This window comes from Chelonia mydas, chromosome 8 (genome assembly GCF_015237465.2).
Source record: "Chelonia mydas isolate rCheMyd1 chromosome 8, rCheMyd1.pri.v2, whole genome shotgun sequence".
Lineage (NCBI taxonomy): Eukaryota > Metazoa > Chordata > Testudines > Cheloniidae > Chelonia > Chelonia mydas.
The window spans coordinates 3,402,269-3,429,496 of NC_057854.1; the positions used below are offsets into that span (position 1 = coordinate 3,402,269).

Below are 27,228 nucleotides of genomic sequence, written 5' to 3' on the forward strand. Positions count from 1 at the left end.
CTGCGTCCCTCCCTCCGCCCGCCCGTTGGCATCCACTCCCAGCATGCTCCGCGCTGCGTCGGCGGAGCCAGCCGACGGCAAAGGGGCGGGGCAGGTCTGTGACTGGCGTCGGGAAGAGCCAGTCAAACGGCGAGGTCCGCGCCCCACGGCCGTCCCCGCGAGCCAATGGGAGAAAGGAGGGCGCGGCGGTCGCCGGAAGTGGGGGTCGGCGGGAGGCTGCGCTCGCCTCTGCTGCCGGGCCGGTCAGGGGAGTCGCCGCCGCCAGGTGAGCGCTGGGTCCGAGGGGCCTGCACGTGGAGCGCCCCCCCCGCCGGGCACCACAGAGCCCAGCCGCCCCCCCCCCCCACCACAGAGCCCAGCTCCTTGCCCCTCCCCCCCAGCTCCCTCCGGGCACCTAGAGCCTGCCCCCCCCCACCACAGAGCCCAGCTCCTTGCCCCTCCCCCCCAGCTCCCTCCGGGCACCTAGAGCCCCCCCCCCCCCACCACAGAGCCCAGCTCCTTGCCCCTCCCCCCCAGCTCCCTCCGGGCACCTAGAGCCCCCCCCCCCCTGCACCACAGAGCCCAGCTCCTTGCCCCTCCCCCCCAGCTCCCTCCGGGCACCTAGAGCCCCCCCCCCCCGCACCACAGAGCCCAGCTCCTTGCCCCTCCCCCCAGCTCCCTCCGGGCACCTAGAGCCCCCCCCCCCCCCCCGCACCACAGAGCCCAGCTCCTTGCCCCTCCTCCCCAGCTCCCTCCGGGCACCTAGAGCCCCCCCTCTCACCACAGAGCCCAGCTCCTTGCCCCTCCCCCCAGCTCCCTCCGGGCACCTAGAGCCTGCCCCCCCCACCACAGAGTGCAGCTCCTTGCCCCTCCCCCCCAGCTCCCTCCGGGCACCTAGAGCCTGCCCCCCCCCACCACAGAGGCCAGCTCCTTGCCCCTCCGCCCCAGGCTACCTCCTGGGCACCTAGAGCCCCCCCCCCACCACAGAGCCCAGCTCCTTGCCCCTCCCCCCAGCTCCCTCCGGGCACCTAGAGCCCCCCCCCACACCACAGAGCCCAGCCGCCCCCCCCCCCCCCCGCACCACAGAGCCCAGCTCCTTGCCCCTCCCCCCCAGCTCCCTCCGGGCACCTAGAGCCTGCCCCCCCCAACCACAGAGCCCAGCTCTCCCTCCCCCCCAGCTCCCTCCGGGCACCTAGAGCCTGCCCCCCCACCACAGAGCCCAGCCGCCCCCCCCACCTCACCACAGAGCCCAGCTCCTTGCCCCTCCCCCCCGCTCCCTCCGGGCACCTAGAGCCTGCCCCCCCCACCACAGAGTGCAGCTCCTTGCCCCTCCCCCCCAGCTCCCTCCGGGCACCTAGAGCCTGCCCCCCCCCCACCACAGAGTGCAGCTCCTTGCCCCTCCGCCCCGGCTACCTCTGGGCACCCTCGAGCCTGCCCCCTTTCCCCAGCTCCCTCCGGGCACTACAGAGCCTGCCTCTTCCCCCCAGCACCACTCTGCCCAGCCAACCCCCGCCCCAGGCAGGTGGCTGGCAGTGGCGTCTGGGGCTCGCCTAATATGTACAAGGCCTGTCGCCGGAGGCACTGGGCCGCTCGCAGCCCCTAGTGGTTCCTCCTCACTGAGAGGGGCGCAGTGACTTGCCTCAGGTGATGCAGGAAGTGAGCGGAGAGGTGGGTGATTACACCCAGGTTTCCTTGGTGCCAGGCAAATGCTCTAACCCCTTCCCCCGGGCTGGGGCTTTGCTCACTGCTGACAAGGGCTTGGGGATGGGTGTGGCCTGTCACTGCCCAGGGCAGACCATATCAGGGTGGTGTGTTGACAACTCAGTGCCCCAGCCTCACTCGCAAGGATGAGAGTTGGGGATCCTCCATCATTTTGGATCCATTTAAAGGGAAGGATTTAAAGTTTGTCTTTTTGAAGGGGAGTTACGCTGTGTCTGATTTTAAATTGATCTTTGGAGTGACTCATCCAAAGCTGGGAGCTGTGTGGTCAGGGGGCTGGTTATGGACATGATGGAGCCTTTTATCTTTGTGACCAGTCCGATGTGGCTTAAGGTGGCAGGGATGGAAAGTGTCTACATCCGATGGCTGCTTACTGGCCTGTGTGAAATTTAGGAAGGTTTCTGCCTCATTTGTAGCGGACAAGCGTCTGACTCTCAAAAAACACCAAACATAGCACCCTCATCTACAGACCGAGCAGAGATCCCAAGCACTGAATGAGTGTCAAGGCTGAACCCTGCTTGTGCCTCTAGAAGCCCTTCGAGACCAGGGTACATTAAGTAGTGGGAGAAAAGCTTGCTCTGTTGCTATACCTGTTTTGTGGATAAACTAAGAACTTCAGCTTGTAATTTTGATAGACCAGTCCCTACCATGCTTGGTAAATACTAAATTTGGATTTGAAGAACAACACTGGTTTTAAAAATATATCTTGTAGCATTTATAGTAGTCCATTTTCCTATAGTTGCCAGCATAAGAAGTGATTAAAGAAATCACTGTAATATTGAAAGCCAAGGTCTAACTGGAGATCTTGATGGGACAGGTGGTATCTTTCTAGCAGTGACCTTACATCACATTTGCTGAAAGGGGTAGCTGCACTATATTTAGATATGCTGTAAAACTAATTTATAACTAGCCTAATCCTACATTTTTATGGGTTATTCCACAGGTACTTTCATGCGCCACAATGGGTGAACCTCAGCAAGTGAGTGCTCTCCCTCCACCTCCAATGCAGTATATAAAGGAATATACAGATGAAAATATTCGGAAAGGTCTAGCCCCTAAGCCTCCACCACCTGTGAAAGACAGCTACATGATGTTTGGTAACCAATTCCAGTGTGATGATCTCATTATTCGACCTTTGGAAAGCCAAGGCATTGAACGATTGCATCCCATGCAGTTTGACCACAAGAAGGAACTAAGGAAACTCAATATGTCTATCCTGATAAACTTTTTGGACCTCTTGGATATCTTGATAAGGAGCCCAGGCAGCATAAAACGGGAGGAGAAACTGGAAGACTTAAAACTGCTTTTTGTCCATGTCCATCATCTTATAAATGAATATCGACCCCACCAAGCCAGGGAGACACTAAGGGTCATGATGGAGGTGCAGAAACGTCAGCGTTTGGAGACTGCTGAGAGGTTTCAGAAGCATTTAGAGCGAGTTGTAGAAATGATCCAGAACTGCCTGGCCTCCTTACCTGATGATTTGCCTCATTCAGAGGGAGGGATGAGGTTAAAAACTGAGCCCATGGATACTGATGACCGCAACAATTGTATTGGACAGAATGAACAGCAGAGAGAGCGCGCTGGCTGCAAGAAAGATCAGGTTTTAGACAAAGATGCTGCTATGTGTAGCATTATTGATGAAATGACATGAAAAGACACTTTTGTAATTGTATAAAGTTTTGGGGGGCAAGAAGTGGACTTGATGCTAGAGGTCATATGGCGTGGGGTTTTTTGTTGGATTTTTTTTTTTCCTTCTGCTTTTGGTATCTATGTAAATAAACAATCACGGAATTTAGTGTATATAAAATAACCCAGAAGTCTTATTTTTGTAATCCTAGGTAAGGATTTTGCAGGTGACCAAACAGAAGCATTGCTTAATATTTTGTAGATGCAATTTGTGTGGCGTGCTGTTCAGAACAGAAAAGAATAAGTCTTATAATATTTTGTTGAAATAAGTGCATCATGTCAGTTGAACTAAGCTTTATTCCATGGCTTTATTATATTTTCATCAATCGTTTGCTGGTTTTATAGATGCACTTATTTTGTGAATTTCCATAAAATGTGGGATTGAGAAAAGATCAGCCTCTGTAGGAAATCGGGAGTTGACAATTTCAAATAAGTTAAGGGTACCTTGTAAAAATGTTATGGTAAGTAACTATAAAAGTATATTCTGGTATAAAAGATGGGTTTATTATTATTGCTGACAATGTTGGTAGGTCAAAATTTCATTCTCTCCTTTTTAGTTTTGTAAATTCAATGTAATTGTCTAAAAGAATGCTCACTTTCATTAGTGGCTTAAAAATTCAGTGTTGGTAGCCTAACATTCATAAGTAACTCTACAATAAACTCTGTGCATGAGACAGTCTCGGTAACAAAATAGATTTAAATTTTCCAAGGACTAATAAGCAGTAATTCTTTTAAAACAGGAGATACCTAGATACTCACTCCTTTAAACGTAACAGGGAATATTCTTTAAATGCTAACTCTGAATTAAATGTACACGTTCACTGAAAATAGCTGACGTGAGAGCACGCGCCACTTCCCTCTTAGCCAGGATCAAGTCACAGAATCAAGCCCTGTGTAAAGACAGGAGGATTTAACCAATAATTTTTAGTATTTATTATTTTCATCTTGTGAACACTAACAAATTAATCCCAGCAAAAAATCCATTTTGTACAAAGACTTTACAGTCTGTTTTGAATAAAACTTAATCTAATTCATTTCAGTGACTGAGAGGTGAGTCAGGCCCTGGTACAGTACAATTGTTAAACAAAAACAAGGTTAAAAAAAAAACCTTTTTGTGCAACTATTTTTCAGAATGTTGCAGCCTCCCGTAATCCCTCTTACATGCTAGATTCCATGTGTGCACCAGTGTATATCCATGACCCTTTCCTCCCCCCCTTGTTCCTTTTAGAAACATCATAGACTTTCAGGGCGTAACGTTAGTACAATATCCATGCCCTTTACAATGAAACCTCATTGAGTACTATTTCCCAACTGAAACTAGAGCAGCATACATGTTACTTCTACCCACTTATCCTCTAACATGCAGGCAGGAAAAACAGGAAGGTTCTAAAATAAAAACTTACATTTGCAAACAGATGAAAAGACTTATACTTCGAAACCCCTTGAGACTTGTCTCTGATTAAATTCTTTGTTTTTAAAAATCTCACCCACTGTATCTTGGGCTTAATGACTGATTCAGGTCATTTCAATGGCGTTGTACATAATTTTTTTTGTGTAAAAACTTCCTAGGTTGATAGACTGTTGTAAAATGAAGACCTTCAACCATGATCCTCCTCCCGCTGGAATCAATGAGAAATTTTGACACTAAGTTCAGTAGGAGTGGGATCACACACTTTAATCACAAAAGTATATTGCTAGCAGTGATGAAGTGCCCCAATTTGCTGTAGTGAGTTGAGGCCTATGCCCATCTCTACTGCCAGTAGAGTCACCAGTCAGGGCAATCTTTATCTTGTGGACAGTTGCTGAAATTTAAACAATGCTTTTAATAAGTTTGTAGCAGATAGTGTTGAAATAAAGGTCACTCAACTGAAGAATCTATTAACCTGTGCTTTCTGTATAAAATGAATGTCTGGGTAAGCTCTTTATTTGGTTCTTAACCCTGATTAGAGAGGTCTGGAAGTGTTCGGTCATAGCTAACAAGAATGACTAGATCCTGAACTTTGACATTTAAGGGTCAAAACCAAATGGCGTATGTCTAATCATACTTGCTCATTTATTAAAGTGCCCAGTATCTCTTTTGGGTTTCAGAGGCCGTCTGTGCTTATTGGTTTCAAGGGAGCTGTAAATAACAATTTTGCACTACTCTAACTCCTTAGATACGGAAATGTTAAGATGGGTGGTTCAGAAATATGTTTTGTTAATTTAAATCCACTGTCGAGGTTTAATTTAATTCTAAGATCTAGTACACAGTCATGTAACATGATTACTGACATATTTTTGAGATAAAGTGATAAGTAATTTTTAAGATCATACAATAAAACTTCTCATCTAGTAACAGAAATTTTATATGGCCACTACTGACCCTTTGAGGCAAGATTAGAAAAAAGCAGCGTCTCCCATCATTCCACCAGAAGAATGAAAAAAGTAAACCTTGGGCCAGCTTTACAAAGGTATTCAGCTGCATAAAGATCCAGACAGGCAGCTAGTAGGAATTTCAAAAGCACCTCCTAAGCAGGATACATGTTTAAGTCCTATTGAAAAATCTTTCAAAATCTGGCTCCCTAGCCACACTTGGCTGTACAAAATGAAACAATGAGCAATAACTGAAAACTACTGTTATTATCGGAGGTCAAGATGACTTTCAGTTTTATACTGTATAATTTAACCTTTTTAATGATGTGCCTTCTAAAGTGCTAATGGAAACCTTTCCAATTACTCTGCCTGAGTCCTAACATTTTTGAAAATATAACACCACTCCTAGGATCACATAATGCACTATCAGATCTTTATATGGGCATCAAACAGTATCGATGGTTAGGGCCAACAGATTTATGGGACATTTTGCATTGATTACTGCCCCCTGCCCATTCTTGATAAAAAATACCTATTAAAGTCTTGGGCTCAAACACATTTAGAAATGCATTCTGAAAATACCGCACTCCCTGTACCCTGTTGAAGGGAAAGGTGCACTAACAATGGTCCTGTGAAGTTGTCCAGTAGGCCAGTCACCTTACCTATTTCTTGAGTGTTTGTTTAATAACACACTGCACCTCCCTGCAGCGGTTTAGCAGGTGGGATTTTCCAATGTTTTTTGGTGACCTATAGACTTACCTGGATGATTAATAATCTGCTGCAAAAATACTGTGACCAATCTGTGTTCCACCACATGGAAGTAGCCAAAATTACATTTGATCAAAAAATTAATAATTTGAGGTATGTTTTGGGGGTAATTTAAATTATAAAAACTAGGGAATCGATTAATAAAAACTGATTTTTCTCCTAAGAACTCTCTAGCCCTCTGTCTCCTTTTCCTCTTCCATTCTGCAGTACACATTAGGATAATCACTTTTCTGATATCTATGCAATGCGGCTAAGCAAAAGGGGAAAATGGGCAGAGAACCATCAAAAATATTCTACCATCCACCATTGTTTTGGAGCCAGTGCTTGTTTCCTTCATATTATTTGATGTAATGTAGTATTGTTTTCTTGTGAATTCAGTTTCCTTTTTATTTGTCAGAATGGGCAATTAAAAATAGTCATTTGTTGGGATGACAGAGTTGGAAAAAGGAGTTTCTCCTGTTGGACAAAATTTTCATGTCCTCACTTAATTTAACAACCTGTTGCCTTTTTTTAATTTTGCAAAATTGCCCATTGTTGTGATTGGGTGTAAGGTTTGTCTATTTTAGGAAGAGAGGTCATGGTTAGGTCAGGATTACCCAACCTATGTTAGCCTCCTACCTAACCTTGATCTCCTTTTCCAGTTTAGACACACCCTAATTTATACTCAAGATGGCTGGAAAAAAATTGCGTTGGAATTCTGCCTCTGTAGCATCAGTTTTCAGAGTAACAGCCGTGTTAGTCTGTATTCGCAAAAAGAAAAGGAGTACTTGTGGCACCTTAGAGACTAACCAATTTATTTGAGCATAAGCTTTCGTGAGCTACAGCATCCGATGAAGTGAGCTGTACTCCTTTTCTTGTAGCATCAGTAGGTGCTTGAGTGAGGAGTTCAAGCAATTGAAACATCATTTCATTTCATAGGATGTTTATAGTACCAATTATGCCAAAAGCAGTTTCCTTTGAAATATAAGGAGTTAGAATGAATATCCAAAGCTCCCCGTAGGCTGATGGTGTCCAGTGATGGGGTGGCTTTGGATCGTCTGACTACCAATGACTTACGTTAAATCTTCTGTATGAAGAATGGTAATGAGTTTGGAGTGTCCTGTAGCAGTTATAGACAAAGACTCTTTCTGGCCCAGATATGTAGCTGCTTTCTAGAGCTCTGTGCTCTGGATGTACCTGTGAATGTGCTAGAATTACAGGAAAACCCAAGTGTTTGTTACTGCGGGATTAGGTGGCTGCAGAAAGTTTCTTTTACTCAGAATATGTGAATTAAAGGAAGACGTTCAAAAACAAAGTACCAGTGCACCTTGCCCCAAGCGGTTAGCCAATATTCAGGGCCTTACTGGGATTAGTCGTTAGGAGGAGAAAATGATAGTCGGGTATTTCTATGGTGAATCCCTGTTTATGAAAAATGTACAAAGTCCTGTTAACCTGAACACAGTATGAATAAACAGGAGACAATGTCCTTGTTCAGAAATCCAACCCGCCTCTTGCTATTCCTGTTCCCAAAAGAAGTTCTCTTGGCTTCCTGCTAGAGCCCCACTACGTTACTACAATGCTGATTTGGGTTTCTCCCTGCTTTGTTGTACCTTTCATGTGCAGACACACACAGGTGCAATCAACTCAATGTCCTGCCCCCTGAATTTTGCTGTCAGTCTCAGGGAAACCTCTTAGCTAGCATGGCACAGCTTATACTCCAGGCTTTCCATGCTGCTCTATGCATTGGGTGTTGACTTCTATTTTAGCTGTCACTAAACTAAATAGCATTCAACTGCTTCTCAAGTTAGGCTGAATGAAAGGTGGCTAGCAGTCCCCCCATCTGCAAGGAGGTCTGTGGCATAGATCAGAGACGCTTGCTGGCAGCAACCACCAGCCTCCAGCATAATAATACAAAATAACGGAATAATAATCTAAACTGCATTGATATGAGTTGGGCAGCTGTGTAATCTACGAGGAGGTGGAGTGCTAGAATGGTAGTCATTCTAAAAGGAATTGCTGCCCAAGGGCTTTTTTTTCCGATGAAGATGATGGGGCTACAGGGTCAGTGGGGGATTTCACAGCATCTAGAATGAGTTCTGTAGTTTGTTGTTTCGTAGTGCATGAGAACACCCTAAATCAAGGGGGGGGAAAGAGCTCACTTAAAGGGTTACTGAATTTCCAAAGAGTTTGTGCTACTAACCTGGCCACGTGCAAACACCATTTCAGGCGCAATGGTGCGGCAGCTCCTAACCACTTGTAAAGGAAAGTGCCACAGAAGGCCCAGGATAAAGTTCAACCCTGTGTACGGAGGCAGCAGGAGGTTTAAATCCTGCTCAACGAAAGGAGAAAACGAATAAGCAGGACTTGCGCTCTGAATTTGTGCTGGGCCTCTGAATTTCAGCAGGATTAGCTTGAGGAATAAGTCCAGAAATTGTGTGCACCAAGGAATTTTCAAACCACCCCATGTAAGTGGGATTTCAGCCCTAGAGGTCTGTGCCACCATTTGCACCTGGTATTGCCTCCACCAAGAGACCAGCCCATAGCAACTGTCCTATTTTGGCTCATCAGACCAGTCGTGTTACCCATCACAGAGACAAACACCCAGTAACATTTGTGTCCCCACAGCGGTAACATGCTCCCACCTCACTCTGTGTCCAGCCTCTGGCCCAGCAAGGGCAGAAAAATGGATGAGGGTCATGGATTGAGTAGAACCCTGCCAGATCCACACAACAAGAACTACAGGGCATGAGTTAACAGTTCCAGGTACCGCAGGGACAAGTCTTGCAAAGATACAGGTGAGGCTCATACTGTGAGTAATCAGTTACAAGGGGGTCTGGAGAACCGCATACAGACAAAAGCCATATAATAGCTATGGTGGTGGTTGTCATTGCTGTCTTGGGATGTCCTACAGAAAAGTGCCTGTGAGGACCATCAATGGACCCTTCGGGGTTGTAACACGCTGTGCCTCTTCCATGAGCATGGAGAAGTTTGAGAGCCACTGTCAGGAGGATTAGTCAGGATAGCTTCCCCCAGAGACAAGCAACACCAACATCAGTGCAGACTGTGTGCCTTTGCATGCTTCCCAAACTGTCCTGGGTCCTGACAACTGAAGTCCGGTTAGGTCAGGGAGCCGCACACACAGCTGCTGAGAGAATCAACCATATGTAAGCTGGACAGATCAAAGAACTGTTCTCTCTCTCCCTGCGTTGTCCTGGCTAGGGTCAGGAGGGTGAGGCTGTGCGGCAGCTGGGCACATGGGTGCTTCCTCTGCTTGGACAGAACCACATCTTGGGCAAAAGCACCATGGCTTTGGTATGTGTCCTGCTGTCATCTTCACCCTGATTTGGCGTTTGGGGGGGAACACACACATCAATAGACCCACCTGAAATGGAACTATGTGGCAAGCTTATTGGGATGGTGGTGTGACTGAGATGTAAGGCAAGCCCCATTACACTGAATTGTATCCTATCCCCATTTCAATTACTGTTGTATCTTTGTCTGCCGGTTCTGCCTTACTAGGCTCTCCATTGAGAGGAGTGGTGGGTCAGAATGTCGTTTTACCCTGTAAATACCATGTTGATAACAAAAATAACATCACAACAATGTACTTACCCAATCATAAGGGAAGCGACAGTTGCCTTCTGCAGTTGCTACTTTCGGTTGAAAGTTCCCCATCAAGGTACTGTATATGCTTTAGTAACTCTTGGGTGAATTTGTCCTCTGAGGCTTTGAGGACCTTGATTAAAATCTTCTGTGCTCAAGCAGGTTTTAACTAAGGTTTCTGAAATACTGCTGAACAGTTTGCTTTTGAAGCTAACCCATTTCAGGTGCAGCCATTGCTAATGTGGACAAGGAGAAAGGAGCAAAGGGCTAACTACAGGAAAAGGCAACCCTCATTAGGGCTATGAGAGAGTATTCAGTATGGCAAGTGTAACTGACATCATTTGGAAAGTGAAAATCATAAGTTTTTTCGGAAATGAACATTTTTTCTTCAAGCCCTTGGAAAGTTTAAAGAAGACTGTTCTCTGCCTCTTTTTCAGTGATCACCATGGCTCCTTGCTTCATCCTGAAGAGGATCCTAATGGTCCTATTTACAGGTAACTAAGGTGAATAAGAGAATAACAGATAGTGGATGGGGCTGTGATAGGTAACTACTGCATAATAGAAAAGGAGGACTTGTGGCACCTTAGAGACTAACAAATTTATTTGAGCATAAGCTTTCGTGAGCTACAGCTCACTTCATCGGATGCATAATAGTTACTGAGTTTTCCTGGAGAGTAACTAAATATGGACTAAACTGGACGTCTCCTAAAGAAGGCTGGTCATGTGTCACAGTGTTGTAGTTTGCCACAGCCGCTGCAATCTTCTGCAATGTAAATAAGAAGCCAGAGCGGCTCAATAGCCTTCTGTGGAGCTCCTCTAGCTTTCGTTTTGTTTTATAAATAATAAATTTCTGGGCATTGTGGTTGCAGAAATAACCATCCAAATGTGAACCGTGAGCAGCAGGGTCTGAAAGGCCTACTGACAAACAGCAAATGCACAGAACTTTTTCCTTTCCATACTGTTTCGCCTGGGTTCCGAGATCTATGCAGCCATGTCATTTAGAAATGTATTGAAAGACCTACTTTCATTTTTGTAAAAGTTTCATCGGTAGTCTGTCTGCATTATGCTTTTCCTGGATGCTGACACATCCATCTTGCCCAGCTAAATCAAGGTTAAAGGTGTAAGACTTTGTGTTCACTGGGAAAAGGTCAGGATTAGCTTAACTAACTGCTACCTAATATTGATCTTCTTTCCCATACAAACGCTCATTTATATTGGACCTGTTTGGAAAAATTGCATTGGGAAGTATTTACACCCACTGCAGAGCATTCTACCCCATTAGGAGTTACTTGAGTGAGGAATTTAGGGTATCAATAGCCTTCTATTTTATTTGAGAGGAAGCTTCCTTTGAAATGTGAGGTGCTAGAATGAGTATTCAAAGCTCCCCTTTTGTGTGCCCGGTTAAGGGCTGGCTTTGATTGACATTTGGATTATCTGACCAGGAATGACTTTGATTAACACCCTTAGCACAAAAGATTTAATGCACTGGAGGTGCAGTAAATACACAATATCCTGTAACTGTTACAGAGAGAAACAGTCTAGCTGGCACAGAAATACTGCTGCTTTCTACAGCTCTTGTGTGCTGGTTTTGTCTGTGAGTACACTAGACTTGCAGGGAAACTGAAGGGATTTTTACGACTGAATTAGGTGATTAGACAAAACTTCTCATACACAAATATGTGAATTAAATATAGAAGTGAATGTTGAAGTTGTGTAATCTGGTGGGAGTGCAGAATGATATTTACGGTAATTCAAACAGGAAATGCAGCCTGATGCCATGCATTATTCAAAGAGGAAGATGGTTATAAGGAGCATTGGGGGTTTCCACAGCATTTTTACAGTGAGTTCTGTATTTTATCCAATGTTCTGTTGTCTCATGGTGGGTACGCTCATGCACGTGCTCAGTCAAGAAAGCAAGAGAGAGCTAGCTCACTAAAAGCTCTGTTACATTTTCAAAGGGTTTATGCCACTTAACTGGCCACTTGCAAACACAATGTCCAGTCTAACATGCAAGTTTACCTGCCCAGCACTTTTCAAGGAAGGTGGAACTGGAACTGAACATCCAGGGTGAACCTGTTCCCTGTACGTAGGACATAAGAATGGCCAGGCTGGGTCAGATCAATGGTCCATCTAGCCCAGTATCCTGTCTTCTGGCAGTGGCCAGTGCCAGGTGCTTCAGAAGGAATGAACGGAACACGTAATCATCAAGTGATCCATCCCCTGTATCCCAATTCCAGCTTCTGGCAGAGGCTAGGGACACCCAGAGCATGGAGTTGCATCCCTGACCATCTTGGATAACAGCCATTCATGGACCCTATCCTCCATGAATGGATCTCATTCTTTTTTTAACCCAATTATAGTCTTGGCCTTCACAACTTCCCCTGGCAATGAGTTCCACAGGTTGACTGCGCGTTGTGTGAAGAAATACTTCCTTTTAAACCTGCTGCCTATTAATTTCTTTGGGTGAAGGAGTAAATAACACTTCCTTAGTCACTTTCTCCACACCAGTCATGGTTTTATAGGCCTCTCTCATATCCCCTCTTAGCTGTCTTTTTTCCAAACTGAACAACCCCAGTCTTTTTAATCTCTCCTCATCCGGAAGCTGTTCTGTATCCCTAATCATTGTTGTTGCCCTTCTCTGTGCCTTTTTCAATTGTAATATACCTTTTTGAGATGGTGTGACCAGAACTGCACACAGTGTTCAAGGTGTGGGAGTATCCTGGATTCATTTTAGCATTATGATATTTTCTCTCTGATCTTTTTCTTTCCTAATAGTTCCTAATGTTAGCTTTTTGATTGTTGCTACACACTGAACAGATGTTTTCAGAGAACTATCCACAATGACTCTAAGATCTCTTTCTTAAGTGGTAACAACTCATTTAGATCCTATCATTTTATATATATAGTTGGTATTATGTTTTCCAATGTGCGTTACTTTGTATTTATTAACATTTAATTTCATCTGCCATTTTGTTGTCCAGTCACCCAGTTCTGTGAGATCCCTTTGTTACTCTTTGCAGGATGCTTTGAACTTAACTATCTTGAGCAATTTTGTATCGTCTGCAAATGTTGCCACCTCACTGTTCACCCCCTTTTCCAGATCATTTATGAATATGTCAAATGACATTGGTCCCAGCACAGATCCCTGTGGGATACCACTAGTTACCTCTCTTCATTCTGAAAACTGACCATTTATCCTACCCTTTGTTTCCTATCTTTTAACCAGTTACTGATCCATGAGAGGACCTGCCCTCTTATCCCATGACAGTTTACTTTGCTTAAGAGACTTTGGTGAAAGACCTAGTCAAAGGCTTTCTGAAAGTCCAATTACACTGTATGCACTGGATCCCCCTTGTCCACATAGAATCATAGGACTGGAAGGGACCTCGAGAGGTCATCTAGTCCAGTCCCCTGCACTCATGGCAGGACTAAGTACTATCTAGACCACCGCTGGCAGGTGTTTGTCTAAACTGCTCTTTAAAAACTCCAGTGATGGAGATTCCACAACCTCCTTGGGCAATTTATTCCAGTGCTTAAGCACCCTGACAGGAATTTTTTCCTAATGTCCAACCTAAACCTCCCTTGCTGCAATTTAAGTCCATTGCTTCTTGTCCCATCCTCAGAAGTTGAGAACAATTTTTCCTCTCCTGCTTGTAACACTCTTTCATGTACTTGAAAACTGTTATCACATCCCTTCTATCTTCTCATCTCCAGACTAAACAAACCCAATTTTTTCAGTCTTCCCTCACAGGTCATGTTTTCTAGACCTTTCATCATTTTTGTTGCTCTTCTTTGGACTTTACCCAACTTGTCCACATCTTTCCTGAAATGTGGCACCCAGAACTGGACACAATACTCCAGCTGAGGCCTAAGCAATGCAGAGTAGAGTGGAAGAATTACTTCTCATGTGTTTTGTTTTGTTTTTTGACCCCTTCAAAGAATTCTAATACATTTGTGAGTCATGACTTCCCTTTACCAAAGTCATGTTGACTCTACCACAACAAATAATCTTCATCTATATGTCTGATAATTCTGTTCTGTATTATAGTCAAATAATTTGCCTGGTGCTAAAGTTAAGCTTACCAGCCTATAATGGCCAGAATTGCCTCTGGAGCTTTTGTGTAAAAATAGGTGTTACGCTATCTTGTCTCCAGTCATCTGGCAGAGAAGCTGATTTAAATCATAGGTTACAGACCACAGTTAATAGTTCTGCAATTTCATATTTGAGTTCCTTCAGAACTCTTGGGTGAATCCCATCTGATCCTGGTGACTTATTACTGTTTAATTTACCAGTTTGTTCCAAAACCACCTCTATTTATCTATCAACCTGGGACAGTTCCTCAGATTTGTCACCTAAACAGAATGGCTCAGGTGTGGGAATCTGTGTCACATCCTCTTTAGTGAACACCAATAAAAAGAGGTTTCAGAATAGCAGCCGTGTTAGTCTGTATCCGCAAAAAGAAAAGGAGAACATGTGGCACCTTAGAGACTAACCAATTTATTTGAGCATAAGCCTTCATGAGCTACAGCTCACTTCTCCGCTTCCTTCCATGCTTCTTAGGTCCAGCACAAGTTGGCTCTTAAATGATCGATGGGATTCAAAGTGAGCAGGATGTAAGTGGTGCATATACTTTGTGCTGGATCTCTGCACAGGGGGTGAATTTCACATGCCCCGAGGGTTATCTTGAGAATCTAGCCCAGAATATGTGCCCATTAGGGAATTTTCAAACCACAGCATCTTCATGCAAATGGAATCACTCAGGAGAAGTCTGTCACCATTTTCTCCTAGTATTGCCTCCACCAGGCAATGCCAGCTGCCCTATGCTGGCTCATTAGACCAGCCAGGTTACGTTCTGCAGCCAGACACAGACAGGCAGTAATTTGGTTTGTGACCCTGCAGCCAGGGCCGGCTCTAGGTTTTTTGCCGCCCCAAGCAAAATGTCGCTGAAGCCAAAAAAAAAAAAGATAAAAAAAAAGGCTGGAGTGCCGCCTCAAGCACGTGCTTGGTTTGCTGGTGCCTAGAGCCGGCCCTGCCTGCAGCAGTGACATGCTCCCACCTCACACTGTGTCCAGACTCTGGCTCAGAAAGGTCAGGGAAGGGGAGGGGAGGATCATGGACTGAATAAAACCCAGACAGATCCACTCGGCAAGAACTACAAGGTATGAGTTTGCAGTTCCAGGTACTGCAGGAACAAGTCTTCCAAAGGTACTGGTGAGGCCCATGTTACTACACTGAACCCTTGTGAGTGAGGAAAGACAAGGGGGTCTGGAGAACTGCATATGCACAAAAGCCATATCATAGCTGTGGTGGTTATAGTCACCACTGTCAGGGGATCTGTAACCATTGTCTGCGGGAACCATCCAGGGACACCTCAGGTGTTGTAAGCCACTGTGCCTCATCTCTTCCATTAGCATGGAGCAGTTTGAGAGCCACTGTCAGGTGGATTAGCCAGGAGAGCTTCCCCCACAAACAAGTGACACCAGCCTCAACACAGACCTGTGTGCCTTTGTGTGGTACCCAAACTGTCCTGGGTCCTGACCATGGGACTCCCGTTAGGTCAGGCAGCCGCACACATAGCTGCTGCGAGAATCACCCATCTGTAGGCTGGGAAGATCAAAGAACTTCTCCCTGCATCTTCCTGGTTAGGGTCAGGAGGGCGAGGCTGTGCAACTGCAGCATGCATGAGTGCTTCCTGTGCTTGGACAGAACCACATCATGGGCAAAACCACCATGGGCAAAACCACCATGGCCGCGCTGTGTGTCCTGCTGTCATCCTCCCCTGTAGAGAGGAGATGGGGGGAGGAGGGGAAACACAGACCTCAGTGGATCCACCTGCAATGGAGGTATGTGGCGAGCTTACAGGGACAGTTTTGTGTTGTGACTGAGATGCCAGGCAGGTCCCATTAGCCTGTGCATTGTATCCTAGCCCCGTCTCAATTACTGTTGTATCTTTGTCTGCAGGTCTCACAGTATCAGGCTCTCCAGTGAGAGGAGTGGTGGGTCAGAACGTCACTTTGCCCTGTAAATACCGAGTTAATCGCCAAAGTGACATCACAACAATGTGCTGGGGCCAGGGCAGCTGTCCTTCTTTTCAGTGTTCTCAGCCAATTCTCTGGACAGATGGACGGAGGGTAACCGAGCGTCAGTCCAGCAGATACCAGTTAGAAGGGAATCTCGCTCAGGGGGATGTGTCCCTGACCATAGTGAATGTGGCAGAAGCAGACGGAGGGGTGTACTGCTGCCGTGTGGAGATCCCTGGTTGGTTCAATGATCAGCGGAAGAATCTGGAAGTTGCAATTGAGACAGGTGAGCAGAGCTTTTCTTTTGTATGAGTGTCCTTGAAGGGTAAAACACGTGCCCTCTGGCTGACTTTCATAGCCTGTGACAGAAACAATGTATTAATGTCCTGCAGTGTTAACCATTATGACTTTGAAGCTGTACCGTTACCAATGCGGAAAGGAACCAGCCTCTGCCATCAGTGTAGCCCAGCAGAGCCAGTGCACGGGAACGGAGACTTCGGGCCTTTGAGCCGTGGCACATGACTCATCAGCATTCTCAGCTGTTCCACATGTAGCATCCAAGAGAGTGGGCCACGGAGTCGGTGTCTTTCCTGGCTTTTGCACAGTAATCCTCCCATTGAGGAGGGGCATTTTTAGTAACCAGCCAGGTGCCCAAACCACTGTCAACTGCCACTCCTGAAATATCGATTATTTTGCTTATTGCCAAAAGTAGCTACGTAGCAGGCCTTTGCAAGAACTTAACTAAGGCAAGCCGGGCGGGGGTTAGCAGCAATCCCATGGAGTAAACCTGACTCTGTCTCCTCTCTGATTTGCTGGGGTTAATGTCTGTGGAAAATCTGGAAGTCTATCTATATTTGATTTTTGGTGTGAGTGTGTTGGGGCCCATGAGACTGCAGACTCTGCAAAAACACATCTGTATACCTAATGGATTAAAAAGTGCTTCCTTCATGGTTTTTCTATGATTGACATGTTGTTGAGGTAATTGTAGCAAAGCAGAGTCAGGTTGAGCTCCACCCTGACATCTGGTGGTGAGGTGTGGCAAGTTGTGGAAAAGAACTTCAGGGGCTGATCTCATTTGCATAGGCAAACCCACCCCGCCTAGAATGAGGCCATAGCTGCCCAAATGGTCACTTTGGCTACTGTGGGATCCCCAGTGTCTCTGTTATTGGGGTAGGAAGAATAAATTGTTATTACCCTGATTATGGGAATCAAGGACAGTGGAACTGCACTTGGCCTTTTGTTATGATGGAGGGACTCGCCATCAACTAAGTAGCACTCGCTAGGCAAGGGACATGGGTTTCAAAACTCTGTGAATTGAGAGAGGCTGGGAACAGGTGTTAACACTTGGTGGCATGGGCCCCCTGGGGAGGGTCTTACATGCTAATTGCACTTCCTCCTCTCTCCACTGTGGAATATCAGAGCTAATTTTGATTCCATTAGGAGTCTAGTTACAGGCTGCTGAGCTGAATTCACTTTGGGCTAATGGTGCACCAGCAGTGAGGCTCCCCTACTACAAGCTGAAATCACAAAAGAGTTAAACTTACTAAGAGCTGAAATCACTGAGTGTTGTGTTAAGTAGTGGGGGAGCCTGAAGATATATGGTGGAGCAGTTTGCGGGATGGCGAGCAGAGTGGAGCGGCTGGTGGAGCAGAACAGTTTGTTGGAGGCCTAGAGCAGCCCATGGGGCGGCTGGCAGAGCGGAGCCCAATAGAGAGGTGGGGCCATCAGCTTTGGACCACGTAAGGTGCCCCTTAACCTCCCCCCCCCCCAATCTCCACCCAGGTTGGGAGGTAAAACTCTGCAGATAAACTTTTGGACTCTGGGGCTGCCCTGACCAGGGACAGAGACTTTTGGGTCGTTGGACTTTTGGGACTTTGGGTGATTTTGGGTTGTTGGACTCAAGAACTAAAGGGAAAGGACATGCCCCAATTTGCTTGGGGTGGGTTTGCCTATGCAAATGAGATCAGCCCCCTGAAGTTCTTTTCCACAACTTGCCACACCTCACCACCAGATGTCAGGGTGGAGCTCATCCTGACTCTGCTTACACTAACATAAAAGGGGTAGACAGATCTGAGGAATTTGGATTTGACCTTCTGGACATCTCTTGGAATCCCCAGTGACAGGCGGATAGCTGCCCAATTGCCGTTTGACCACTTGAAACCCTTCCAGACTGTGGGTAACTATTGTTTGGGGGTGATCTATAGTCTGTTGTGTTTGTATGTGCTTGAGACTAAATAAGGCAGAGACTTTGGGTAGAGGCATTCTGGTGAGAGTTCTGGAGAATAGTAAAGTGAAGGCTTTAAGTAAAAGCACTTGATCTTGATTAGTTTGTGCCAACCATGTAGCAGATGGAGGTGCTGCATCTCCCTTGGTTTATTTCCTGATACCGCCTCTCAGAGAGGAAAGTTACCAAGAGCTTCGGGTTTAGGGAATCCCAGATCTTGGAATCCCAGGGATCAAAGATAATATAAATCCTCATCCTGGTCCTGGGAAACCTGCTTGACTTGCCTGCTGGCACCTAGAAACCTAGCTTAGTTTCTGCTCCATGCCACTGAACCTCTGAATCGCCTCCTATCGGGCAGCATTTCCTTTCAAACTCACTGTGCCAAATTCAGACCTAGCATAAATAGTTGCAGCCCCACTGAACTCAGATGGGCGTCGCTCACTTTCACCAGGTATGAACTGAGCCCCGTCTTGGCTGAGCACATGGGCCTGGTGCTGGTTCTTCACAGGGGTGAAGTCCAGTCCATGGTGACTGCTTACTCCTGAAAATAGTCCCACTGGTGCCATGGCTCATCAATATGAGCCATATTTGCGCAACCTGGCCTTAAGTAATGACACCTTTTCATGCTGGCAGCTTAATCTCGGCAGGGGATCCCTTAAAATTCTCTTTGACAAATTGCAGATATAAAAGGCACAACCCCAGGTATGGAAATCAGTAAAATCAAAAAGTAAAACCCTACCCCACCCAGGTTCTTTATCCCCAAAAGGCAGAAATCCAGAGACTCCAGGAAGCCCAGTAGGGACTTTGCTATCACTACTGATTTTCTGTGGAAGGTGCTCAGCTGCTATGGCAGGATAAAAATCTAATATGGATGGGTGGATAGATATTGTAGTTGTGATTTTCATTCTCTTCCTTTGCATTGTATTTTCCTGGAAATACAGATGTTATAATTTTTCTTTTACTTGCAAATATCCCAGGTGGGTAACAGGACACCTTTTTTGCTGCTTTTTTACATTTCTAGTCTTAATGAAACATTTTATTTCAGTTTGTGGGCATATCTTATAGACTGTTGTAGTATGTGTGGTTTTTGTTTTGCTTTTAAAACCAGCTAGGATCTCCACCACAGCTCCTCATGCTTCTACATCTGAACATAACCTCAGGTAATGTTTATCCAAGTATTCAAACTCTCTGGTGTGTGAGAGCCTCTTTGTAATGGAAAGGGAACAAAATTACATATGGGACAAATAGAAAAGGAGTACCTGTGGCACCTTAGAGACTAACCAATTTATTTGAGCATAAGCTTTCGTGAGCTACAGCTCACTTCATCGGATGCATTCAGTGGAAAATACAGAAGATGTTTTTATACACACAGACCATGAAAAAATGGGTGTTTATCACTTCAGAAGGTTTTCTCTCCCCTCACCCTACTCTCCTGCTGGTAATAGCTTATCTAAAGTGATCACTCTCCTTACAATGTGTATGATAATCAAGGTGGGCCATTTCCAGCACAAATCCAGGGTTTAACAAGAACGTCTGAGGAACGGGGGGGGGGGGGGGGGGGGGGGGGGGGGGGGGGGAGGGAATAAACAAGGGGAAATAGGTTACTTTTTATAATGAATCAACCATTCCCAGTCTCTATTCAAGCCTAAGTTAATTGTATCCAATTTGCAAATTAATTCCAATTCAGCAGTCTCTTGTTGGAGTCTGTTTTCGAAGTTTTTTTGTTGAAGGAGAGTCACTTTGAGATCAGAAATCGAGTGACCAGAGAGATTGAAGTGTTCTCCGACTGGTTTATGAATGTTGTAATTCTTGACATCTGATTTGTGTCCATTTATTCTTTTACGTAGAGACTGTCCAGTTTGCCCAATGTACATGGCAGAGGGGCATTGCTGGCACATGATGGCATATATCACATTGGTAGATGTGCAGGTGAACAAGCCTCTGATAGTGTGGCTGATGTTATTAGGCCCTGTGATGGTGTTCCCTGAATAGATATGTGGGCACAGTTGGCAACGGGCTTTGTTGCAAGGATAGGTTCCTGAGTTAGTGGTTCTGTTGTGTGGTATGTGGTTGCTGGTGAGTATTCGCTTCAGGTTGGGGGGCTGTCTGTAGTCAAGGACTGGCCTGTCTCCCAAGATTTGTGAGAGTGTTGGGTCGTCCTTCAGGATAGGTTGTAGATCCTTGATAATGCGTTGGAGGGGTTTTAGTTGGGGGCTGAAGGTGATGGCTAGTGGCATTCTGTTATTTTCTTTGTTAGGCCCGTCCTGTAGTAGGTGACTTCTGGGAACTCTTCTGGCTCTATCAATCTGTTTCTTCACTTCTGCAGGTGGGTATTGTAGTTGTAAGAATGCTTGATAGAGATCTTGTAAGTGTTTGTCTCTGTCTGAGGGGTTGGAGCAAATGCGGTTGTATCGCAGAGCTTGGCTGTAGACAATGGATCGTGTGGTGTGGTCAGGGTGAAAGCTGGAGGCATGTAGGTAGGAATAGCGGTCAGTAGGTTTCCGGTATAGGGTGGTGTTTATGTGACCATCGTTTATTAGCACTGTAGTGTCCAGGAAGTGGATCTCTTGTGTGGACTGAACCAGGCTGAGGTTGATGGTGGGATGGAAATTGTTGAAATCATGGTGGAATTCCTCCAGGGCTTCTTTTCCATGGGTCCAGATGATGAAGATGTCATCAATATAGCGCAAGTAGAGTAGGGGCGTTAGGGGACGAGAGCTGAGGAAGCGTTGTTCTAAGTCAGCCATAAAAATGTTGGCATCCAGTGGGGCCATGCGGGTACCCATAGCAGTGCCGCTGATCTGAAGGTATACGTTGTCCCTAAATGTAAAATAGTTATGGGTAAGGACAAAGTCACAAAGTTCAGCCACCAGGTTAGCCGTGACATTATCGGGGATACTGTTCCTGAAGGCTTGTAGTCCATCCTTGTGTGGAATGTTGGTGTAGAGGGCTTCTACATCCATAGTGGCCAGGATGGTGTTATCAGGAAGATCACCGATGGATTGTAGTTTCCTCAGGAAGTCAGTGGTGTCTCGAAGGTAGCTGGGAGTGCTGGTAGCGTAGGGCCTGAGGAGGGAGTCTACATAGCCAGGTTTTGCGGGGGTGAGAAAACCTGGATTTGTGCTGGAAATGGCCCACCTTGATTATCATACACATTGTAAGGAGAGTGATCAATTTAGATAAGCTATTACCAGCAGGAGAGTGGGGTGGGGGGAGAGAAAACCTTCTGTAGTGATAAACAGCCATTTTTTCATGGTCTGTGTGTATAAAAACATCTTCTGTATTTTCCACAGTATGCATCCGACGAAGTGAGCTGTAGCTCACGAAAGCTTATGCTCAAATAAATTGGTTAGTCTCTAAGGTGCCACAAGTCCTCCTTTTCTTTTTGCGAATACAGACTAACATGGCTGTTACTCTGAAACCTGTCATATGGAACAAATGCAGTACCTAACCTTTACCAAACATGCCTTTTACAAAATCTTCTCCCTGTTATCTAGAAACCTGCCTCATCCAACCACTACCTGACTTGCTTGCCTGCACATAGAAACCTAGACTAGTCTCTGATCTGTGTCACTGAATCTCTGCATCTTGCGGTCTACAGCAGAATTTCCTTTTAAACCTTCTGGGTCAAATTCGTGCCTAGCATAAACATTGAAAATACATACACATGAGTAACTTCACTCACAAATTGGTGTTCAAGTCAAGGCAATTTATTTTAAACAGTATAGAAAATTATCTCCTCTGACCTGAGAATAAGCTCCTGGTAACAGAGAGGGGAGGTCTGTAGGGTTCTCCCAGCCCTCTCTGCAAACAATTTCCAGCATTCAAAAAAAAAACAACATGTTTATGTTTTAATAAAATCTAATTCTTAATATTTAGCTTTGGAGACTTATGATGCTTTGTCAGTTTTATCTTAATACCAGAAATGCCATTTACAGTTTGTAATTGCTCTCAATTTCATCAGCTCAGTAACTTTAAAGTGTAACAACACAGCTTACACCTTTCCCTTTCAGAAGAGGAAGTGAAAATTGGCACAGTTGCAAGAGAGGAGGCACCTGATTCTGGAATCCCCTTAATTTATACAGGAGGAGGGTCCATTTTCATTAGTTGTAGATCTTTGGCCAGCACATTTAGAACCTTGAGATTAGTGGGTTAGTTTTATTTCTTGTGGGGTTATTCAATTTCAAATAGCAGAACCATTGTATTAAAGATACTGCATTTTGTAGCCCCATATATTAAATGTTGTGAGGTGCCTTGAGCCAGGGATAGGCACTGGATCAAGATGCTGCAGCTGTGACTTTTGCAGGTTTTTTCATACTGAGTCCTGCCTAAATGTTACGTAAATGTGCTCTGGGCTGTATGACGTCCTGCTTGCATAAATTCTGCAGCTGCACTTGCCCTGGACAGAACTGCACTACTTACTCTTTTAAGGGTCTGAGCCAAAGCACATTGTAGGCATTGGGCAGACTCCCTTTGACTTAGATGGATGTTGGATAAGGCTTAAATCATTTAAATTGCGTTGTCCATCTCTTTGTTTATCATCAGCAGATGTTCATTTGCCTTAGATGCTCCGGGAAGTAGAGGATGACTCGCTGCGAATCAGGGAAGAACTGTCATCTGTATTAAGTGATGTTTATTTTCTATTTGTGTAGTTGCTGCAACTCTCACCCAGGTATCCTCTTCTGTCACACCAAGATGGCTATCTATTTCTAGTTCAGAAGCCCCTCAGGCTGTAAGTATCTCTGTTGTCAATTAAATGGTGCATATATCTTCCCTACAGGTCACTATCTGTAGCGCTCCAGTTTGATTGGAACAGAGAAATGTTCATAAGTAGTCTTTTAGTTAGGGTGACCAGACAGCAAGTGTGAAAAATCGGGACAGCAGATGGGGTGGGGGCTTAATAGGCACCTATATAAGAGAAAGACCCAAATATCAGGACTGTCCCAATAAAATCGGGACATCTGGTCACCGTACTTTTATTGGGTCAACTTCTGTTGGGGAAAGAGACAGGCTTTCGAGCTACACAGAGCTGTTCTTCAAGTCACTGGACCTTGAAAGCTTGTCTCTTGGTCCAGTGAATGATATGACCTCACCCACCTTGTCTCTCTAATATCCTGGCATCAACACAGGTACAACACGCTGCAAACCACATATTTAGTCTGTCCCTTTGCTGTCTCGGAAATAGTCCTGATGGTTTAACTGTCAAAAGACAAACAACTCTGATAACAAATCTAAGGGACTAATCCTGCAGTTCTTATTCCATCCTTACGAAGGCAAAAATCTCAGATTTCAAGGCTAAACTTAAAATAAATATTTAACTCTGACTCCTGGTTCATGTAACCTAATATGGCAACTCAATGGAAGTAGAGCGTTATCTCCAGTTGGGTGCATCACCTCAAGTGTGTGTCTACCATATTTTTCCAAGATGCCCAAATGGCTTTTGAATCATGCATATAATTAATACCCACTAATACCCTCATGTCTGTGTTTCAGTTTGCTGTGTCTACATCAGTCCATCTACTGGAGCCTGAATCCAGGGGGACAGGGATGTATATTAGAATTGGTGTCGTTCTGTCACTTCTAGTCCTCCTAATTTTGTCCCTGTTAATCTTCACATGTAAGTAAATCAGAGAAAGAACAACTCAAGAGCATTAATAGTTTTATTTCTCTAACTCAATCAACAGCAACTTGTAGGGGGATGCACCGAATCAACTCTTCCCCAAGCTGCCCTGGAAATGGCCCTTCCCCGGTCATTGCTGTCCACTTTTCACATTGTGCTGCCATGGCCCTGCCCAATCATAAGGGGAGCGGCAGCTGCTTTCTGCAGCTACAGACACTACCTTCTCTGGGAAACTCCCCATTAGGGTGTCCAATGGAGTCACTCTTGGGTGAATTTGTCCCTTTATGCTCTGAGGACCTGGGTTTAAATCTCCCTTATTGAATTTCTCTCACTTGGCTCCTTTTCTTGTCCCTGCTGCTTTTTTAAAACTTCTGTTCTCATAACCATGTGCTTCCCTCCCCCCCCCCCCCGCCCCACTTATTTTGGATAATCCTAAGGGTATTTGCACAATACACAGAAGCTGGAGAATTTGGCCAGGTAAGTGCTATTCATTTTGTCTCTTCTGTAGCTATAAGAAGAAGCCAGTATTGCTATATCTTTGTTAGGTTGTTCAGAACAGACAGTCCCACACTCACGCTGGCTTCTCACATGTGCATTCTTTTAATTTGAGTGGCTTTTTCATATCAGGATAGATAAACTTTCTTGCATTGTTATTTGCAATTTCATTCAATGAGGCATGATCATTGCTATTTGTTTTTAATACGGCTGGCAAGCAATTACAAAAATTAATTGCGATTAATCGCGTGAATAAAAAAATTAATTGCACGACTAATCACGTTATTAAACAATCATGGAATGCCATTTATTTAAATATTTTTGGATGTTTTCTACATTTTCAAATAGATTGATTTCAGTTACAACACAGAATGCAAAGTGTATAGTGCTCACTTTATATTTATTTTCTATTACAAATATTTGCAGTGTAAAAAACAAAAGAAATAGTATTTTTCAATTCACCTCATACAAGTACTGTAGTGCAGTCTCTTTATCATGGAAGTTGAACTTACAAATGTAGAATTATGTAAGAAAAATAACTGCATTGAATAATAAAACAATGTAAAACTTTAGAGCCTACAAGTCCACTCAGTCCTACTTCAGCCAGTCGCTCAGACAACCAAATTTGGTTACAATTTGCAGGAGACAATGCTGCCCGCTTCTTGTTTACAATGTCACTGGAAAGTGAGAACAGGTGTTCACATGGCACTGTTATAACCGGCGTTGCAAGATATTTACATGCCAGCCATGTGCTAAAGATTCATATGTCCCTTCATGCTTCATCCACCATTCCAGAGGACATGGGTCCATGCTGATGTTGGGTTCTGCTCGATAACGATCCAAAGCAGAGTGGACCAATGCATGTTCATTTTCATCTTCTGAGTCAGATGCCATCAGCAGAAGGTTGATGTTCTTTTTTGGTGGTTCGGGCTCTATAGTTTTCACATCAGAGTGTTTCTCTTTTAAGACTTCTGAAACCATGGTCCACGCCTCGTCCCCCTCAGATTTTGGAAGGCACTTCAGATTCTTAAACCTTGGGTCTAGTGCTGTAGCTACTTTTAGAAATTTCACATTGGTATCTTCTTTGCATTTTGTCAAAACTGCCATGAAAGTGTTCTTAAAATGAACATGTGCCGGGTCATCATCTGAGACTGCTATAACATGAAATATATGGTAGAATGCGGTAAAACGGAGCGGAAGACATGCAGTTCTCCCACAAGAAGTTCAGTTACAAATTTAATTAACGCATTATTTTTTAACAAGCATCATCAACATGGAAGCATGTCCTCTGGAATGGTCGCTGAAGCATGAAGAGTCCTATGAATGTTTAGCATATCTGGCATGTAAATACCTTGCAATGCCAGCTACAAAAGTGCCATGCGAACGCCTGTTCTCACTTTCAGATGACATTGTAAATAAAAAGCAGGCAGCAGCATCTCCTGTAAATGTAAACAAACTTGTTTGTCTGAGCGATTGGCTGAACAAGAAGTAGGACTGAGTGGACTTGTAGGCTCTAAAGTTTTACATTGTTTTGTTTTTGAGAGAAATTATGTAACAAAAAAAAATCTGCATTTCTAAGTTGCACTTTCAGGATAAAGAGATTGCACTACAGCACTTGTATGAGGTGAATTGAAAAATACAATTTCCTTTGTTTATCATTTTTACAGTGCAAATATTTGTAATAAAAATAATATAAAATGAGCACCGTACACTTTGTATTCTGTGTTGTAATAGAAATCAATATATTTGAAAATATAGAAAAACACAAAAATATTTAATAAATGTCAATTGGTAGTCTATTGTTTAACAGTGCAATAATTTTTTCAACCGCGATTAATTTTTTCGAGTTAATTGCGTGAATTAACTGCAATTAATTGACAATGAGGCATGATCATTGCTATTTGTTGTTAACCAGTAAACAAAATATGAGCATAACTGTTTTTGCTTGCATTGTACTAAGAAGCAGACCTTTGGGCTTGGAATTCTTTCTAAATACTCAAGTATTGATTATAAGTATTGTTTAATAAGTTCTGCTCTGATTCCCATTTTCTTAGTGAGCTGGTTGATTTCACTACCCAGCCTGTTGTGTTACTGTCAAGACCTTGTTATTTAAAGGTCTGGGCTTATTACTCTTGCTCCAACCCAATCTCATTTTGTGGCACAAAACATGGAGGGATCTGAAGCACACTGGAAGCTGGGATCAGTGCAGAGGAAAATGAGTATAGGATGGATAGATACTGCGTGTGACTGTTGTGGGAATGCGTCTGTCAGTTTACGCTCCTCCTTTTGTTTTGTGAGTATCGTTTGTGGTTATAACCCTGAATGCAGGTTTACAACCGTCATTTTGTGAATCATCCTACAGTGTGTCGTGGGCGGAGAGCCGGTTTGGACTGGGGTGTGCATAGCCTGAGGTGGTGATCAGCGAGGAGGTGGTGTTTCTCACCTTACGCAGAACTCACACGGGATGGGTCACCTGGATGGCTGCAAAGAATTATTGACTTGCTTATGACTCTTATCAGCCTCAGCCCCTCCGAACCATGGCTGGGACATGAGATGTCACACTGGGGTTCAAGACCAAGTTCATGTATATAAACGAGGGGGCTTCTGTGTAGAGGGAGCCACCCATCAACAGCAGCAAGAGGGACAAGGGAGTCTCCACCTCACCTGACCAGGCACACCTCAGACCCAAACGGAAGGAAGAGATCATCATCAACGGGGTGGGGCCGTTGCATTCAGGTGTTTATTTTTTCTGTAGCTCTGTAAATCTCTTTGTGCAGTC

General features: G+C 44.7%; 2 protein-coding genes across 8 annotated transcripts; both read left to right on the forward strand.

Moving 5' to 3' along the window:
* Window positions 1-145: 145 nt before the first annotated feature.
* MED7 (mediator complex subunit 7) lies at window positions 146-4,480 on the forward strand. 4 transcript variants are annotated; one of them, XM_043520712.1, is made up of 2 exons: window positions 146-273; window positions 2,639-4,480. In XM_043520712.1, exons 1-2 carry the CDS (start codon window positions 166-168, stop codon window positions 3,350-3,352), a joined length of 822 nt encoding a protein of 273 aa, XP_043376647.1. In that variant the 5' UTR covers window positions 146-165; the 3' UTR covers window positions 3,353-4,480. The 4 variants fall into 4 exon arrangements, with proteins under 4 accessions (XP_043376647.1, XP_043376648.1, XP_037763010.1 ...); XM_043520713.1 differs by having other exon boundaries at window positions 150-287; XM_037907082.2 differs by having other exon boundaries at window positions 153-265; window positions 2,642-4,480.
* A 149-nt stretch (window positions 4,481-4,629) lies between these two features.
* Window positions 4,630-27,228, forward strand: HAVCR2 (hepatitis A virus cellular receptor 2). Of its 4 annotated transcripts, XM_043520723.1 has the most exons (7): window positions 4,630-9,281; window positions 10,527-10,583; window positions 16,052-16,396; window positions 22,987-23,066; window positions 23,828-23,951; window positions 24,392-24,431; window positions 26,812-27,228. In XM_043520723.1, exons 2-7 carry the CDS (start codon window positions 10,535-10,537, stop codon window positions 26,852-26,854), a joined length of 681 nt encoding a protein of 226 aa, XP_043376658.1. In that variant the 5' UTR covers window positions 4,630-9,281; window positions 10,527-10,534; the 3' UTR covers window positions 26,855-27,228. The 4 variants fall into 4 exon arrangements, with proteins under 4 accessions (XP_043376658.1, XP_043376657.1, XP_043376659.1 ...); XM_043520722.1 differs by having other exon boundaries at window positions 4,630-10,583; XM_043520724.1 differs by lacking the exon at window positions 24,392-24,431 and having other exon boundaries at window positions 4,630-10,583; window positions 26,778-27,228.